Below are 19669 nucleotides of genomic sequence, written 5' to 3' on the forward strand. Positions count from 1 at the left end.
GATAAAACATTGATGGGAATTATCCATTACACATGTTTTTGGTTAAAAGAATAATTAATGATGACGTGATAGAAAATACCCTTAAGAAACATTAATCACTACGCATAGCCTTAACATTTATTTTCTGTGTATGAGCTAATGATGCCAATCATCTATATATTTGGACTTGTCGGTCCTACTTTGGTTCGATAACTTCTATGACAATTTTTCTTATATATGGTAATTTACTTCGATGCGAGAAATATAGTCTATAATATATTATTTATAGTTAATTTTTTAACAACAAATGTATCACTATTTGTCCATATTATCATCTCCACTTGAAATAGACGTCTTGTTTAAACACCTTAATACCATTAACTTACGATATGAAATAGTTACGATTGTCACTCTAATTTGGTCATTGGATATTTCTAGTTATCGAGTTATTGTCAGTTAATTACACTCGATCATTTGCACCAATTTTCCAAGTACGTATTAGATAATAATAATAATAATAATAATAATAATAATAATAATAGTTATGCATTTAAAGTGTTTGTAGTTGGTTAAAATATTTTAGACCTTACATAATTTTTTATTTTTTTGAAGAAAATATATTACAGGAACCAGTGATCACACATGTATGTTAGCATTGAACCGAAACACGAAATTTGAACATACACATTATTGAAATGAAGTGGCTGCGAGTTGAACCGACGATATTATAATAACCTACGAGTTATGTTTATCGAGGAAGGCGAGTATTAGGTGGTTTAGCTTGTCTGGAAACTGTTCTTGAACAAAATGGCTCCCTTCTGGCACATATTCTATCTCTAGATCCGACACGAACTGTTTAACCGATCCACTCGTTATAAAATCTTTCACTCCCGGAAACTTTAAGAAATAATCTTTCTCTCCTATTATTAGTAACATTGGATTCTTGATCATAATATTTTCTATACCATATTCTTCATTACTTGACCTATAACAATACAATATTCAAAAACATACACTTTAGATAGCCTTGTAAACGAACTGAAAGAACACATGAACATGTTCGTGTTTGTTTATGTCCGTTCGTTAAAATTCTAAACGAACATTTCATGAACATAACTGAACAAATATAAACGAACATATATGAACAAATGTAAATGAACACAAACAAACATAAATGAACACTATTTAATTATTTTCTATTAATATGTAAATATAATTTGTAAAATACAAGTGCTATTTAATTATTTTTTATTATTTAAACGTGCATAAACGAACACATATAAAAGAACATAAATGAACGAACGAAACACGGTGTTCATGTTCGTTCATTTAACTAAAGGGGGTTGCGGCGCAGCTTTTTGCTCGCTTACCTGCCACTTCATTGTAAATCGTTTGGATGTTTCTATGATATTAAGTTAATGATCAAAAACAAAAAAAACTAAATGAACAAAAATTTGTGTTTGTGTTCATTCATTTATTAAATAAACGAATATAAACTAACTTCCCACTAAACCGTTCACGAATAGTTCACTAAGTGTTCAGTTCGTTTACAGTCCTGGCCTCAGACGAGTACTAAACAAAGCCCGTATATATAAATGTTTTTTTTCAAAGATCAACGATAAGTGTGATAATTTTAAACAAGGTTACTTATTATATAGCGATAAACAAATACAAAATGTTTTAAGTGTTAATTACCCATATCTGTTATCAGAATCTATACTATAAAATAAATAAAGCTTTATAATGCCACATGTCATTACCACAATGTTTTTCACCAAATTTTCTCCCCTTTCTGTCATATTAAATGCATTTCTTTTTCTTATTAATATTTTTGTATTTTATTTTTTTTCTTTTTAATATTTCATTTTCTCTTTTTAATAATTTTTTTTCTTGATTTTAAAAATTAAATACCAGCATAAATATGTTAATTTTTTTTATATAAATTTATTGTATTGGTTATTAATATTAGTTTTTATAAGTAACCAATTTTCACATTGATTTTGAATAATTATTTCAAAAATTAAGGTTTTAAATATATTATATATTAGTTACTTAATATTAAGGTTTTATAATAAACGATATTATTGGAAGAAGAGACAAGAATAACTTAAATTTAAAATTTCAATAAACTTTTACTTACTAAATATATATGATTGTTTACTAAATTACAAGTTTTTTTTTCTAAACCTTAAAAGACAAATTCACTATTAATGTATTCTCAGTGTTCATGTTAATTTAAACGGGTCGGTTTCTTTAACTGATTAAGGTATCAAACATGTGTAAGGTCAAAACAGTTTAGGATTAGAATGAGTTCGGTCACAGGTTAGTTTAAAAAGTAACCATTTACAACTTCTTTTTTTAATTGATTATTTAATTAACTCATCGTTTATGTTAAGTTCATCATTTTAAAAATTCACAAAATTATAAACACTAGACTATATGTTTTGGTTTTCAGGTAGATAAGACAACTTGTTATCTTTGGAATACAAATGTTAGACATTAGCACACTGTTAATCAGATGACAAATTGACTTTGTATATCCTTCTATTATTGAAGTTTTCAAAAATAAAGAATTCTTTAGTGAATGAGTTGTCCTTGCACCAAAAAATGAGGTCGTTTAAAAAATTAGCAAACGTTTGTTATCCATGTTTTCGGGAGATGAAAATATTACCATTTTTCAGTAAAATGATACGTTACAAGAAAGTATTAGTTTTCTAATGTTTTAAATGACTTCAAAATCTAATGTTGTCAAGTCATAGGTTAGTCTTAAAGCCGATACTGAAGTGATGTTACTTAAAATAAAAAACTAGAAAATTGGTCTATGCAATGTAAAAAAACTACATATGAAAATACAATATGATAGCCATGCTATAAATGCCGAAATCATATCCGGAAGTAATATTGGAACTCATACTTTTATTCTTAAAAAAAATCTTACACCTTTAGATAAAATATTAATTTCAAAGAATGAAATTTCACTTTATTTTTGTTTTGCAATGACGATTAATAAAAACTAAGTTCAATCTTTAGACAATTTATTTTAGCTTATGGTCAGTTATGTGTTGGATTATTTTGATTTAAAGCAAAAACAATTTGAAACTACTAAGTTTTGATGTATAAAATAAAGTTATAAATATTGTGTACAAAGCAATATTTTGAAATTTATAAATTTTGTAACAACTTTTTATTTCAATATTGTGTATTGTGTAATTTATTCCACCATATAATATATATTTATATTTATTGAAAATATTTTTTGTATTTTACATTGTGTTATTATTTAAAATATTTATTTATTTTAACCCGTGTGCTACACGGGTAACTAACCTAGTAATATATATATAGAAAATAGTTTAAGTGCTTAAAAAGGGCCTATTGGATTTTAATAATCCAAACTTTTCACCGTTGGCCGGCGTTGAGCCGAACTTTGAAAATATACCACAACAGTCCCAACTTTCAAACTATTGGCCGGCAACTAGCTTTTCATTAACGGGGTTAGATCTCGTTAGTTTTTTGCTGACGTGGAACTACTTACGTGGATTTTTTTTATTTCTTATTTTTTATTTAATATTAAGTGGATTAACCAAGCAATACTAAGTAAAAAACAAGAATTAAAAAAAATTCCATGTAAGCGGTTCCACGTTATCAAAAACTAACGAGATCTAACCCCGTTAGTGAAAAACTTGTTGCCGGCCAATAGTTTGAAAGTTGAGACTGTTGTGGTATATTTTCAAAGTTCGGCTCAGCGCCGGTCAACGATGCAAAGTTTGGATAATTAAAATCCAATAAACCTTTTAAAAATTCTGGGCCCTGGGCCCTGAGCGGTGGCTGAGACCCGACTAGCTTCGGACACGGCCCGACTTCCACAAAGTATATATTGTGCAGCCTTTAGTTTTTCAGGTTGGTGTGTTTGTGCTTTGATCTACCTGTAAGGAACTTTGAGTGGTTCAACAAAACCAGATTTCTCGTATAGAGCTGCATAGGCCGAAAGATCATTGTCGGTGAACCAGGATGGTAACGGGTCACACGGGCTCACAATATCCATAATCTATTGGTTTTCATTCGCTACTGGGATTTCGCTTCTAGAAAACATAATGTATATGTTTCGTAAGACTGTTTTTGTATCAAGACGCCCGAAATCAGCTTCCGCTCTTCCAGGTTCCTAGCAAAAGCAAAATATAACTCAAACATCAAGTTAAGTTTTTTTTTTTTTTTTTTTACCACTAAAGTTATAAAGTTATATGCATGTTGTAAATGTTGTAGTTTGTACCCTCCATCTGTTGATATAGAAACCTTCAGGAAGGTCTATGTGGTACGTGCGCGGTTTGAAGGGTCGATGTGGGACGCCAAGCGATATAACTCCGGTTACTCTCTTCGGATATCGTAGCACAATGAGGAAAGCTGGTCGAACGCCAAAGTCTTTCGCGACTATGGAAATCTACACGCAAACAACCAAAAATCGCGATCAATATTTACTAAACAAATACGAACACTAAAAGAAAGGATTTTATTGTACGTGTACGTTTGATAAGAAAATGACCATGTTCGTGTTCAGTTTTGTCAGTTTGTTAATATTTTAAACTAATGGTTCACGAACTAAAACGCAGGGGTGCAAACGAGCCGAGCTGCTCGCGAGCTACTCGAGCCTTGGACGAGAAAAAAGCTTGAAACTAGTCAAGTTTTTTCGAGCTCGAGCTGTTCCCGAGCCTCAAATAAAGCTCGTTTAGTTATCGAGCCCGAGCTCGTGCCTTGTACGTGAAGCTTGTTTAGGCCTGTCGGCCTTAACGAGCCTTATGCATTTTTTAAGTTTTACCTTTCTTGGACTTCTATGTATTAATTTCACACCGAGCTCGAGCGGAGCTTAGGTTTGTTTAAAGTTTTTTGTCAAGTTATAAACATAACTAGAAACAAATATAAATTAATTATTAAATAACAAACGAGTCAAGCCCCAGTCGAGCCCGAGCTTGAAAAAACAACTTGCAAGACTAGCTAGACCTCTCGTAAGTCAAAAAGAGCTCGAAATGAGTCGAGCTTGAGCTCCAGCAAGTCAAAATGAGCCAATCTCGAGCCTATTCTGGCTCAGGCTCGGCTCATTTACACAATTACACCCCTACTTAAATGGATACTAATTAAAAGCAAACAAAAATATCCAAATTAAAGTCAAAATTAAACAAAAAGGTTTCAATTTTTTTTAAAATTAATATTAATAATAAGTAAATTTAAGTTAATATTCAAACGAAAAAACATAAATGAATGAACATAACCAAACATATAAAACTATAAAAGTATAAAACAAACGTTCAGGGACATAAATGAACGTTAATCCAGTGCACCTTATCAACACCGAGCGAATCAACGATTGCGATAACGTCGTCAACAAGACTGGAGAATCCAACCTTCTCCGTCTCAGGAGGCGGATCGGACAGCCCGAAGCCTCGGAAATCAGGAGCAATAGCTCGGTAACCGGCATTGGCGACCGCGCTCATCTGGCGGCGCCAGCTGTACCATATCTCCGGGAAACCATGCAGAAACACCACCACAGGAGATGATGTGTTTCCAATCTCAGCTATGTGAAGCTTCAGTCCGTTGACTTTCACAAACTTATGAGTTATCCCATCCATTTTTGCGTCAAAACAGCTCTGAGTTTGACTCGTTTAACTTATATAGAACTCGAGTTCAACTGTTCAAGCTTGGCTTGATTCGAACACCAGTTGTGAAGCTTGGGTTTTGTCGTTAGAGTAGATTTTCAAGCTCGAGTTGTGCTTGTTTAATATTTCTTAATTAAACTTTATATATCTGCAATAACTTTTTATATATTTTAAAGGATAAAACATAATATACATATTATTTAGTTATAACTAAATCTGTGGTTTTAGTCTAATAGTTTTAAATTTGCGTTTCTCGTTCAGTAGTTTTGTTTTTACTAGCAATTAAACCCGACCCGACTAACCCTGTTAACTCTGGTTGTTAAACCCGTTAGCGTGCCTCTCACGTAAGGAGCAATTTTGTCCTTAATTGGTTGTGTAATCATTTGGCCCGTTTATCTACCAAATGCGTTTTGATCTAAGCCACCAGAGATGAATCGTAACCCGTGTTTGTTCGTGTATGGTTTGGGGAAGACGAAGGAAAGATCGACAAAGATGAAAATGGGATTTGGGATTAGTGTTGGGTTTATTTGGGAGCAAAATGACAAAATTGTCTCTCATGTGTGGGCCACGCTGATGGGTTTAACGAACAGAGTTAACGGGGTTAGTTAGGTTGAGTTTAATTGCTAGTGAAAACAAAACTATTGGACGAAAGCCCCAATTTGAAATTATTAGACTAAAACCGTAGATTTGATTAAACCACAATTCTCTCTTTAGTTATTTTTTATCACAATTTATATTAAATAAATACAATGTAGTTAAAAAGCCGGTGAGCCGGCTCAAGCTCGATAACTGAAGCTTAGGCTCGGCGGCTTAACCTTGTTTATCAAACATGCTTATTTTTAGACTATAGTTTGTTTAAGCTCGACTCAACTTAATATTTTTACAAGCTGATCCCAAATAACTCGTGAGCGATTTGACAAGAATACACATACGTTGACTAAGAAAATAAAAAAAAAGAGTCACTGATAATACAGATAAAAAAACTACAATTACTTGATTGAAGAGAAAAACTACTCAGCCGGCATTGGAGAAAATGAATTTTGGGTCGGAGAACGAAATATCTCTAAGTTCAAATATGATATTACTGGATTTTTGCAACAATGGACATTTGAGTGACGTGTTTTCCATGAAACTGGATATGGTAGGCTTGGGACACCGACACAGAAGTATAAGGTCACATTTTATTATTGGGTTACCCCGAGTAACCGAGTTTGGTTTTATTCCTTAGAAAAATATAAAGAAAAAGATATTGAGTTTAGTTGAATAAAAAATAAAAAGAAGTATTATAAAAATAAAAAGTAAATATAAGATATAGCCACGCCACCTTTTTTACTTTTCAAGGAGATAATTTAATATAGCCACATTTGTCCTTTTGTGTATTTTCTTATTGTACGTTATACCCACGTTATTATTATTATTATTTTTTAAATTTTTATAGCGATATTATCTTTTTATTTTAACAGTGACACTTTAAAAAATAATAATTTACAATATCACGTTTAAATTTAAAGTTATGTATTTGATTTTATGCAAGTCAAGTTTTTAATGTTTGATTAGTTGGGATGATTAAAAAAAATTCATAATGACTTGTTAAAAGATAAATAAAAAGAATATTGGATTTAAAGTAAGAATAATAATCGGATTGTCATATTCTAGATGCCCTACGTATAAGCGTATAGAAAAATTGATGGAGAATCATAGGTAAAATATTAAAATTTAAAGGATTTAATTGGTTTTAATCAAAACGATATAGTTTTAACGGTTTCACATGCAAAAATTACAAGTAAATTGAGATATTTCTTGATACACGCACTTGATATATATTGAAATTGATATTGATAGGTATGTTTCACCAAAGATATGAAATTCAATTTAATGCAATTTGAATGATATCCTTGTTAAGTACTTAAGTTGCATAGCCCTTTTATTCCGAAAGATATGTTTCACCAAGTTTTGAGTTTTTGGTATCGGGACGGTACTAGCATTTCTTGAATTTTGCCTTCAATAACGGTTCTGGTACATGCATGCATGTATTTTGATGACCGTCGTTCTAGTCATGTAAAAACCTAATTAAACTACATAGATAGAGTAAGTAGGGTATCGTATCCACGAGGAGCATGTGACCGGTATTACAAAATTTGTTTGATTATTTGATATAAATTTAACTAACTACGGTAGACAAACGATGTCAAACAAAAATTGAAAGATTGATTTTAGAAAAACAATTTAAGAAAGATGCAACCTCATTCGGGTTTCAGGTTCTATAGTTCACACAAAACTCGTTTGATTAATAGGACACCTATAGACATGGTGTAGGAAAGTCGGTTAATTTATGCGGTAATCAAAAACAGATTTTTGTCATCCGATCTTTTATAATTTAATTACCCTATTAACTTGTATGAATATCGAACACGTTGTAAAACGATGATTACTAACACATACAAATAGTTAAAATAATCAACACATTAAATTGTTTATACAATGCTCTCAATGTCATTAACAAATCCAAACATGAATATACAAAGTTTAATATTTAACCTAAACGAACAGTTCACCTAGAGAAAATTACAACGAGATTAGATTTGCCTCGTCGTAATTATTTCTTCTTAATTTGCGTGCCAAGGATCTCTAAACACCCATCCGTCTTCCCTGTTGTGCTATGTACCTTTTTTTTTCTATCATGCACGTGTGCTTTGAAGGCCCAATTAGAAGCCCATTAATTAAATACTTTGATTTGATTAATTTTTAGGGATCTCTCATATTAGTGAAACCTAAAACCAGATATAAATAGGAAAAGTAATACACGATAACATTAACCCATTTATCCGATGTACCTGACATAATTATTTTATATATTTATTTTAAATATATATATCACATACATACTTAAATGTAACACAGTTAAATAAACTTTTAATAAAACTATAATAATAAATATCATATAAATCATATATGTATATATTGTCCTATATCTTTTTACATGCAATGCAAATATGCAATAAAGTTATATAGTTGATTTTAAGAAATTCAAATTTACACACCGCATGACTCTATGATTTTGTGGTCTTGGAGCATTCTCAACCTATTTCTTATAAATATATGAGAAAAATTTGTAAATTATATGGTATGGTTATAAATGGTTGTGAGTAGAGCAGGGAGAAAATGTTAAATTTTCATTGTTCACACCGTATAATATTTTTATATTCTTTGAAAGTAGTTGTGAGTGAAGAAGAGAAAAATTATAAGTATAAAAGTGTATTATTTAATTGAAAATGAGAAAGGAAATGCATTGATTTTTTAATATAGTTATATGATATATATAGATATACGATAGGGAACTTAATGTGAATGCTTTTACACCTTTATCTTTAATTATCTTTGATGCAACACCCCCGAATCCAGTAGTTCAAAACCCGATAAAAACCCGATGAAAAAACCGATGAGAACATATTAATTCCAAACTCAATATATTCAAAACTTGTTTTCTTTCCATCACGTGTACTAAATAAAAAAAGAATGTATATGTAACAAATATCATCAAGATTCTTGCAACACAACTACTATATATATACATGCCAAATGCAACCTCTAAAGACACACACTCACTCACTCTTATATTAAGTTCAAGCATGACTCTCTTACCCATGGATAAATTCAAGCATTCTTACATTGAAGCCAATGGAACAAGGCTCCATGTAGCTGAGATCGGGTCCGAGTCATCGCCAGCGGTCGTTTTTCTAAACGGGTTCCCCGAGCTATGGTACACATGGCGCCATCAACTGGTCGCTGTCGCAAACGCGGGTTTTAGATCCATTGCAATCGATTACAGAGGATACGGACTATCCGACATACCTAAAGATATCGAAAACACCACATTCCGTGGCATGGCCGCAGATACGGCCTCCATCCTTGACTCTCTCGGCATTGCGAAGGTATGTAAACCAAACTGTTCGTTACAGTTTGAAAATTTTGACCCGAAATAACTAAAAAACCTAAATGTGAGACGGCTTTACAAGTTTTAAACTAAACCATAAACACGTAGTTTGAGGGTTCACATCATCACATGCTACAATATAGACATGTTAGCCTAGAATTTAAAAGCCTCAACCGAGCTGAAATGAAAGGGCCATAGGCTCTAACGAGTAACGAAATAAAATGACCCACATGACCATTATCTCAAATGGGTTATGGGTAAAAAAAGATTGGGCATAATATCTAATAAAATGATTAAGATTTGTAACTATTTTATATAAAAAAATTTAAAAATATATAAAAAAAGTTGTGCCCCAAAAAAATAAGTGCCCCAGCCGGTCACCCGGGTTGCCCAACCCAAGAGCCGGCACTGCATGTTAGGTGGATTTAGGAGTAAATTAACAGACTCATCACCCAGTCCGACTCAGCTAGAGGTGTTCACAGTCTAGTTTGACAATTTTTAGTTTAATCCGTAAATAACCAACCCAATTATTACGGTTTTAAAATTTTGAAACTGACTGATCGAAAATTACTAAAAAACCGACCGTGAAACGGTTTCACATTTTTAAACCAAACCATTAACACATGTGGCTTGAGAATTCACATATGGTAGTTGACAAAACTAGGTGGATTTTAGGAGTAGATTAATTGTTAATAAGATACTCCATCCGTTACATTAAAAGTGTCCACATTTCTTTTTATATTTGTCAGTTGTCACATTATAAATGTCCACCTTCAAAATTTATTGATGGACCCAATTTCCAAGTGCATTATTGTTATTTGGTGAGAAAAAAAAAACAATAATTTAATCTACTATAAACTTTGTGTTTTTTAAACTAGACACTTTAACCTGGACGAATGGAGTAATAGAAAGTTCTCTCTAGTTTATTTATTTTTATTATTTTTAAAGTATACAAACATGTGGCAGTTATATAACATGTAACCAACTAACCAAACCACTTTCATGTCTATTTGTACTATGTTAGGCGTACGTTGTTGCTAAAGATTTTGGATCAATGGTTGGGTACTTATTTGCACTATATCATCCACAAAAGATTTTGGCAATAATAACATTCGGGCTGCCATACTTGCCGTACGGTTTGCACCACACGTATCTAAATCTCCCCGAAGGCTTCTACTTTCGAAGATTGAGGGTACTCATTGTATAATATTAATATATATACACACAAAAATGTGTGTTCAATACAGATCCAGATTCATTTAAAACTGGTTCTGTATTGAACAACATATCTTTATATATAATAATAACTAAACTTTTGATCTAGGAACATGCAAGAGCTAAAGCTGATTTTGCGCGGTTTGATAATAAAACCGTTGTGAAGAAGATGTACATTATGCTCTCTAAAAGTGAAATACCAATAGCGTCTGAAAACAAGGAGATAATGGATTTGGTTGACGCGTCGGAGCGTCTACCACCTTGGTTCACAGAGGAGGATCTTGAGGTATATGCGTAAGCGTATAACAAGTGTGGATTTATGACTGCGCTAGAAGTTCCTTACAGGAGACTCGACTGTATAGGTGAATATCCTCCGCAAGGTGAGGATTATCAAATTGAAACTCCAGCGTTGTTGGTCCTTTCGAAAGATGATTATATTACCAAGTTCCCGGGAATGGAGGAGTATGTGAATAGCGGGGCGGTCAAGAAATATGTACCGAATCTTGAAGTCCTACCCTTGCCTCAAGGTTGTCATTTTATTCCTGAACAGTTCCCGGAATTGACTAGCATCTTAATCGCCACAAATGTTAGGGTTTCGCATTTGTTGACGTTATCTATCTATCTATCTATCTATCTATCTATCTATCTATCTATGTTAGGTTTAAAATAATTGGGACTATTGTAGTTACCAAAGTCGATAAAATGTTTAGGTATGATATGTCTTATCGACCATGTATTATGTGTGTTACTTTTTCATGTGACGTGTAACTTTTTATATTCGGTAACAGCAATGAAATGAGTTACGTTTTGTGTTTCTAGAATGATTACTATTGACAAAGTGTAGGAAAAAAAAATAATAACTTGATTAAAACTTGAGGTATTTCACATCTTCAAATTCCTAGTTAATAAGGTAAGCATCTTAAAATGCTTAGTTATTGACTCGTGGACAACATAGGCGGAAATATAAAAATTGTCAAGTAAACATAAATACAATTTCAAACGACAAGTTATTTTTTAATATTTTTTAAGACAACAACATGATTATTAATTACAGTTCATATTAATAAGCAAACAATGTACCGAAATACATAAACTTACAAAAAATGACTTTACATAGTATGATGTTTACGAAGAAAATTTAAAATTTTAAAACATAAACTTAATAAACTTTAAAAAATAATATTAATATAAAACAAACAAACTTCACTAGCATTATTCTGGAAAGCAAGCGAATCAGAAAATATGCATTCAGGAAGGATTCTCGATAAGCATCCAAGAATGATTTTGTCTTCTTTTCTTCCAAGATTGGAATCACAGTTGATTACATAAACATCCATACACCAATCTAACAAACATAGTGACTAACTGACTACGGAAATTGTTTTTACAATTCATGTGAAAAGTATTGCACCCTAATAAACTGAAGCACGTCAAATGCCCATTTAAGAACCATAACCAAATCGAAACCTTTTTAAAAAGGCATGTTTTAACCAGATTCAACTCTATATGTTTTGAGAATGACCCATTTTAACCTGAACCAAATCGATATCTTCTAAAATTGACCCGCTATGACCCCAACCAAATCAATACAATTTTAAAAAGACCCGTTGAAACTCGAATGAAATCAATATCTTTTTGTATTGACTCATTGACCAAAACTAAATTGATAACCTTTTAAAGTGACCCGTTTTGACCAGAGCCAAAGCAAATTGAAATATTTCTAGCCGGACTCATTTTCATAAATGAAAATTGAGATAACACACTTGAAGATTAAGAAGAAAAATGATGGGTAACACATACAACGTTCTTATCTTTTGAAATCTTTTTTACCAAATGCGAATTCATTATTACTGGTTGTGAAGATAAAAAAATATGAAGCTTTAATGACTTCAACTCACTTGAAAGTTAAAACTCATGTGAACCTTTCACTTAATTTGTGAATCCTCCGTATTCTTTCATTTTTCAATAGACACTAAAATCGAACACCAAATAAACGAAATACAAATTGATAAATCTGAAACAGAACCAAAATAAAAAACTATAAAATTGTAAAAATTGAAACAAAAAACTGAATAAAGTTACGGCCGTCTAAAACAAAACTATAAAAAATCAAACCAAAACGAACTGGAATGAAACATTATAGAAACTAAAATGGAACAAAAATCAAAAACCGAAATGAAACCAAAATAAAAAATAACTATCATGAAATTATGAAAAAGAAAAACCCGAACTCATTAAGGAACACATGTATTAATAGTATAGTAGACTAATTATAACATGTTGAGTGTAATATGTAATTAAGTTGAATGTAATTTTATTTAATTTTGAATTATTAGCAAGAAATTATAAAAATGAGTGTTATACATGGAAAGAGTTATTGTTTTAATACTATAGAAGATTATTTTATTATTTAAGATTATTTTGTTATTTAAAAATGCTAAGGGATGTCTGTTTACCTTATTTAAAATAAAACAATATGTTTATTTTTGCCTTACTAAGTACAAAGATTTATCCGTGGGAGTCAAGCGAGCACATGTTAGGATTTCAGTCGATATCGGCATGGCCTATTACAATACCGGCACTTGCTATAGCAACTGAGAAAAACCCTAAAATATAAAGTCGTGATATGCCTAAAAGGATATCTACACATGTTATACATAAATCAAAAACCATAAAAACCGAATACAAGCACCACTTCTAATAATACAAATACTTGTACTAGTGTTTGGTCGAAATTAGTTCAATTCGTTATAGTATCATTACAGACTTACAATTTCGACACTTTCATAGCTTACAATACCAAACAATTCTATTTTTTGAATCCAGTAAAATGTTATCACGAGTGTATATGTTAGGTCTTGTACTTGGGTTTGTGAGTATAACCTAACATGAACTTAAAAATTTGACAAAATCCAAACACGACATGTATCCCAAATCATGTCATACACTTAACATGATACGACTTTTCACATGTCTGCACCAATACAGTCCGTTTAGTTTACCATGAAAACTCTTTTCGATTCTACCTTTATTTCTTACATATACATAAAACACATATTTTTGTGTCGTTTATAAAAGTTGGGTTAAACCAACTTGTTTACCAGTTTGATCTAGAGGTGCACAAATCGGGCTTTACTAATACCGAGTTTCGGGTTTGGAACCGGGTTCGTGTATGACTGAATATTAAAAAACCAGTATTATCTCTAAAAGTTATACCCTATGCACCGGGTTCAGGTCGGATATAGAAATGAGTATTCTAAAACAGGGTATTTGAATACCTTATTTTCAAGTATTGAAAAAAACCCTATATTCGAGTTTTTTCCGGGTATAGATTGAATTTTGTATAGGACAACACTCTTTTTGGGGTATTTTGTGGTATTTTTGGGTAACTTTGGGTAAGGATATTATATATCTATTCAATTTAACTAGGTTTGATGAATAAGAAATATAAAATGTTAAATTATAAGGTGATTTGAAAATTCAAATCTAACTAAAGGGTATAATTTGTAACATTTTTAAACTAGAAGCGGTTAATAAAAAATTTACATCTAATTTACTTTTTATAGTTTATTTTAAACCGGAATCACTTGTCTTCCCCAACTGCTCTTTCTCTCTCTTTCAACCACCATGGATTCAAATACCTGGTCTCAGGGCTTGGAAAAACCCTGGAGCCGGTTATGATTTTCGGGTATCACTGGTTTCAAATCAGGTACGGGTTTTGGCACTGAAATTCATATCCTATCCGTACCTTGCAGGTAAAGTCGGGTATGGGTTCGGGTAGTAAAAACCTGAGTTTAAAAAAAACGGTTTTAGTTTTTTTAGTTTATGTTTCGAAATTTGGGTTTTTTTAGTATTTATTAATTAATTTTTATACATCAACAATTATTTTTATATTTATAACTTTATATATAGTTCAATATATATAATTTTGTGATCAAACTTACACCTGTAATTTCTTTCGTCCATAATAAATCAAATAAACCTGACCCGATCTGACCCGACCAGTTTACACATTACGTGACAACTTATAACACCACATTATAAAGTTATAACGCCAACTTTCATCACACACACACACAAATGGATCATCAAATTAAGCACAGTCAACTTAAAGTCAACGGACTAAACCTCCACGTGGCTGAGATCGGGTCCGAGTCATCGCCAGCTGTCGTTTTTCTACACGGATTCCCAGAGATATGGTACACGTGGCGCCACCAAATGATCGCGGTCGCAAATGCGGGTTTCCGAGCCATTGCACCCGATTACAGAGGATATGGACTATCAGACATCCCGACCCGACCCGAGAATACCCGATTCGTTGACCTGGTCAACGATACTGCTTCGATTGTTGACTCGGTCAACGCTTCTAAGGTATTGTTAGTTTAGATTATTGACTCGATTTGACTTAAGAGGGCTCGAGCTCAAGCTCGGTTCGTTTAGAGCTCAGGTTTAGCTCGTGAGTAGTTTTTCATGCTCGAACTTGGCTAGGACCGGCTCGGCTCATTTATTATTTATTAAGTTTTTACAGATATATTAGTTCACGTTCTAATATATAGGTTTATACATAATATTTGTTATATTATAAATATATTTAATAAAAAGTTTAATAGATAAAAAGCTTGTTTAGGTTCGCGAGCGAGCTTGACCTCGATATGTCTCGTTTATTAAATGAGCCTCAATGAAAGCTCAAGCTCGAGCTCGATTTGAGTTTTTAGCAAGCCAGTCTCAAGTAGCGAGCCCCTAACTAGTAATTACTACTGACCAATTACTTTTTTATTTTAATATTTCTTTATATTATATGGTCAGAAATGTAAGAAACATAAGAAGAAATTATAAAAATCATGAACCGGGTAAGACCCGCGAGACTCAACCCTGACAAGACCCGATTATCTACAATAGGGTCAGTTCTCGGGTCCTAACGAAACCATTAAACAAGTTCGGTTCTGGTATAGCCATTTTTTTCTATATAAACTTGGTAAGACTTGCGAGGCCTGCAAAAATAAGACCTGGTTATTTACAAGAAGGTTGACTCCCTAGTCCCAAGAATACAACTAAAGCCACTAAACGGGTCCGGTTATGGTCTAACCTGTTTGCACACCCCTAGCTACGTATATGTACTTCAAATGAGATACATATACGTAACTTTGTGAGTTACATCATCATCATCATCGTACTCAGTATATCCCACCAATAGCAAAGGCAGGGTCTGAGGAGGGTAAGATGTAGACAGCCTTACCTCTACCCTTTAGAAATAGAGAGGCTGCTTCCGGTGAGACCCCCGGCTCGATAGTAGTTTTGCATCAAGCCTTGGACATAAGGCACATAACACTTAACCATTAGGAGTTACATATTCTTATATTTATTTATTTTTATCTCTTTTTACATATCTAATAGATGAAAGAAATGAATTAAAAAAAAATAAAAAAAATTCATTGGTTGATATTACTAGTTTTCTCGGTTTTCTCGTAACTTTGTAGTTTTCTGTTGCGCCCTCCCCTTGGTTCTTAGGCTATGTGTAGGGGAGGGGCTACAAAATGAGGCGATTTGCGCCATGTGGCGCCCAGTAGCAAATGGTAGGTTTTGTTTTTGGGGTGTAATGGTGTTGTAGCCCTACATGGCGCCCAGTAGCAAATGGTAGGTTTTGTTTTTGGGGTGTAATGGTGTTGTAGCCCTATATATATACATCACACTCACAAACATATATAATATTAATATATCCTATATATATATCACACTCACAAACATATATAATATTAATATATATTATATACATACACAAGCCAGGCGAGGAAAACTCACCCCCCCCTCCACCACCTTATCGCCGCGGGGGGGGGGGGTTGAAAATGGCCAAAACCATCATTTTTCTCGCCCACTACGGGAAACCTTATGTGTTATCATTTTGCTAACTTTCATGAATGTTGGGCTGTAAATGTTTGTGACATCAAATTATGTTATCATTTTGCTAACTTTCATGAATGTTGGGCTGTAAATGTTTGTGACATCAAATTATTTTTCAGTATGTGTATGTGGACATTATTAGGTGTTTGTAGTTGGTAAAGATTTTGGAACAAAAGTTGCCTACACATTTGCACTTTTGTACCCCGAGAAAGTTGCAGGAATTATAACACTTGGTGCACCATTTGTGCACCCTAATGCGCCTTTCAAGCTAACGCTCCCTGAAGGTCTCTACGTTCGTAGATGGCAGGTGCGCGTAATAATACTAGTAATGTTAAAAGCTAATGTTGATGACAATATGTGTTAGGGGTGTGCAAGGGTCAGTTTGGGGCGGTTTTGGGCCAAACCGTAGCCATAATTGATATGTTATAATGAGTCGGTTATGGGTCTGTTAACCGTAACCAAGACAATGTATTTGGGCCTAAAAGTTTGGTACCAAATATTAAAAAAACACGACATAACATAATCCAACAAAATATATATTCGTAGATGGCAGGTACGCGTAACAATACTAGTAATGTTAAAAGCTAATGTTGATGACAATATGTGTTAGGGGCGTGCAGGGGTCCATTTGAGGGGGTTTTGGGCCAAACCCATAGCCATAATTGATATGTTATAACGAGTCAGTTATGGGTCTGTTAATTGTAACCAAGAGTCCAAGACAATGTATTTGGGCCTAAAAGTTTGTTACTAAATATTAAAAAACACGACATAACATAATCCAACAAAATATATATTCAGTGGTTTAAAATCAAATATTCAAAAAAACGACTTTATGTAATTCAACAATGAAATTCAAGTTAATTCAACTACAAATATTTAGGGGTGTCCGTGGTGCGGTTCGGTGCGGTTTTGGCTAAAACCAAACCGAAAATAAACTTCGGTTTTTGGTGTCTTTTGAAACCGTTCGGTTTCCGTTTTTTCCGATTTCGTTATGGCTTCAGTTCAGTTTCGGTTTTTTCGGTTTTTACCATTTGAGCTTGCACATTTTAGGCCGAAAAAAAAGTTGCAAAAAATAATGAATTTTGGTATAAATAATCTTATTAATTGTAAAATAATAGACTATTATACATTTGATAAAAAAATATTGGAGTTACATATTTATTAAATTCTTATAAATTACTAAATATAAAATATAAAAAAACAAAAATTTAGGAAATCGGTTTTTTCGGTTTTTTTTTACATGCAAAACAAAAACCGAACCGTTAGTGCGGTTTTTACAAAAACATGAAACCAAACCGGCGGTTTTTGTTTCGGTTTGGTTTTTTCAGTTTGAATTATTCGGTTTTTTTCGGTTTCAGATTGGTTTTTTCGGTTTCTTGCACACCCCTACAAACATTGAACCGAAAACATCAAAATGGTACAGTCCGACAATATGTTTGGTGAAAGTTAATCCCAAACATATTGTTGGTTAAATAAATGGGTCGGTTTGGTTATGGCAGGCTTGGAATTATCTTTAACCAAAACCAACCCGCATTTGGCGGTTTGGAATCGGTTTTGTTATGTGGTTATGGTTCGGTTAACGGTTATCCTTAATATGAGTGAAACTGTTTATTACAGGAACCAGGACGAGCTGAAGCTGATTTTGCACGGTTTGATACTAAAACAGTGGTGAGAAACATTTACGTTATGTTTTCCAGAAGTGAAATACCGATAGCCGATGAAAACCAGGAGATAATGGATTTGGTTGACCCGTCGGGTCCTCTACCGTCTTGGTTCACAGAGGAGGATCTTGCAGTATACGCGGAACTGTATCAAAAGTCAGGTTTTCAAACTCCACTTCAAGTTCCTTACAGGTAATTACTAATTACTGAACCTATTACATTAATATAAACACGACGGTTGACAGGTGGCAAAAATGATATACATGTGTTAGGTCACTCGGGGAGAAATTTGAGTCTCGAAAACATGATATCAATGAAGCGAAAATAGAGGCTCCGACGCTGGTTATCATAAGCGAACAAGACTATTCGTTCAAGTGGCCTGGAATGCAGGAATATGTGAAAAGCGGGGCGGTCAACAAACATGTGCCGGATCTAGAAATCGTTTACGTGCCTGAAGGTTGTCACTTTGTTCATGAACAGTTCCCGGATTAGGTTAACGAATTCATACTCGGTTTTCTCAGTCGCAACAAATGTTAAGTGTTTTTGAGATTTAAAATAGTCTAAAGATTTGCAGTTTGAGTGGTGTTTGTGCTCACTAAGATTGTTAAATAACCATGCAAATAATAATCTTGAGTTTGAATGTAAAGTTTAGGGGTGTGCGTGGTGCGGTTCGGTGCGGTTTTGGCTTAAACCAAACCGAAAACCAAAATTTCGGTTTTGGAGTTTTTGAAACCGTTCGGTTTCGGTTTTCGTTTTGTTTTCGGTTCGGTTTCGGTTTTTTCGGTTTTTGTCATTTGAGTTTGAAAATTTTAGGCTGGAAAAAAAGTTGGAAAAAAATAATGAATTTAGGTATAAAGAATTTTGTTAATTGTAAAATAATATACAATTATACATTTGATCAAAATATTGGAGTTACATATTTATGACATATGAATATAAAAAAAATAAAAATTTATTTTAAAATATATAAAAAATAATGAATCTTATAAATTATTTAATATAAAATATAAAAGGACAAAAATTTAGGAATTCGGTTCGGTTCGGTTTTTCCGGTTTTTTTACATGCAAAACCAAAACCGAACTGTTAGTGGGGTTTTTACAAAAACATAAAACCAAACCGTCGGTTTTTGTTTCGGTTTGGATTATTCGGTTTTTTCGATTTTGGGCCGTTTTTTTCGGATTTTTAACATTTTCGTGTCATCTGATTTTGGATTTTCTTTCATTAATTATTGACATGACAGTATGACACGAATGATGAAACACGACTTGAACATAACACGAGTTAAGCGACATAGATCAGGCATATGAAGTTATCCTGGTAGTTATAGTAACTG

General features: G+C 32.9%; 2 protein-coding genes and 1 pseudogene across 3 annotated transcripts; 2 read left to right on the forward strand and 1 right to left on the reverse strand.

The window, feature by feature from the left end:
- Positions 1 to 683: 683 nt before the first annotated feature.
- Positions 684 to 5600, reverse strand: LOC143534921 (epoxide hydrolase 1-like; annotated as a pseudogene). Its single transcript, XR_013135626.1, has 4 exons — positions 5313 to 5600; positions 4250 to 4417; positions 3906 to 4141; positions 684 to 964 (listed from the first exon to the last, which is right to left on the reverse strand). The product of XR_013135626.1 is annotated as an epoxide hydrolase 1-like (transcript).
- Positions 5601 to 9210: 3610 nt separating this feature from the next.
- LOC143534923 (epoxide hydrolase 2-like) lies at positions 9211 to 11353 on the forward strand. The gene is made up of 3 exons (XM_077029288.1): positions 9211 to 9559; positions 10586 to 10753; positions 10886 to 11353. The coding sequence occupies exons 1-3, from the start codon at positions 9257 to 9259 to the stop codon at positions 11072 to 11074; spliced, it is 660 nt and encodes a 219-aa protein (XP_076885403.1). The 5' UTR covers positions 9211 to 9256; the 3' UTR covers positions 11075 to 11353.
- A 3503-nt stretch (positions 11354 to 14856) lies between these two features.
- On the forward strand, positions 14857 to 18914 carry LOC143534924 (epoxide hydrolase 3-like). Its single transcript, XM_077029289.1, has 4 exons — positions 14857 to 15147; positions 16817 to 16981; positions 18292 to 18527; positions 18608 to 18914. Exons 1-4 carry the CDS (start codon positions 14857 to 14859, stop codon positions 18825 to 18827), a joined length of 912 nt encoding a protein of 303 aa, XP_076885404.1. The 3' UTR covers positions 18828 to 18914.
- Positions 18915 to 19669: the final 755 nt, after the last annotated feature.

The sequence above is a fragment of the Bidens hawaiensis genome, unplaced genomic scaffold (genome assembly GCF_021521415.1).
Source record: "Bidens hawaiensis isolate Kalapana, Puna unplaced genomic scaffold, B.hawaiensis_p1.1 tig00010382_1, whole genome shotgun sequence".
Taxonomy (NCBI): Eukaryota; Viridiplantae; Streptophyta; class Magnoliopsida; order Asterales; family Asteraceae; genus Bidens; species Bidens hawaiensis.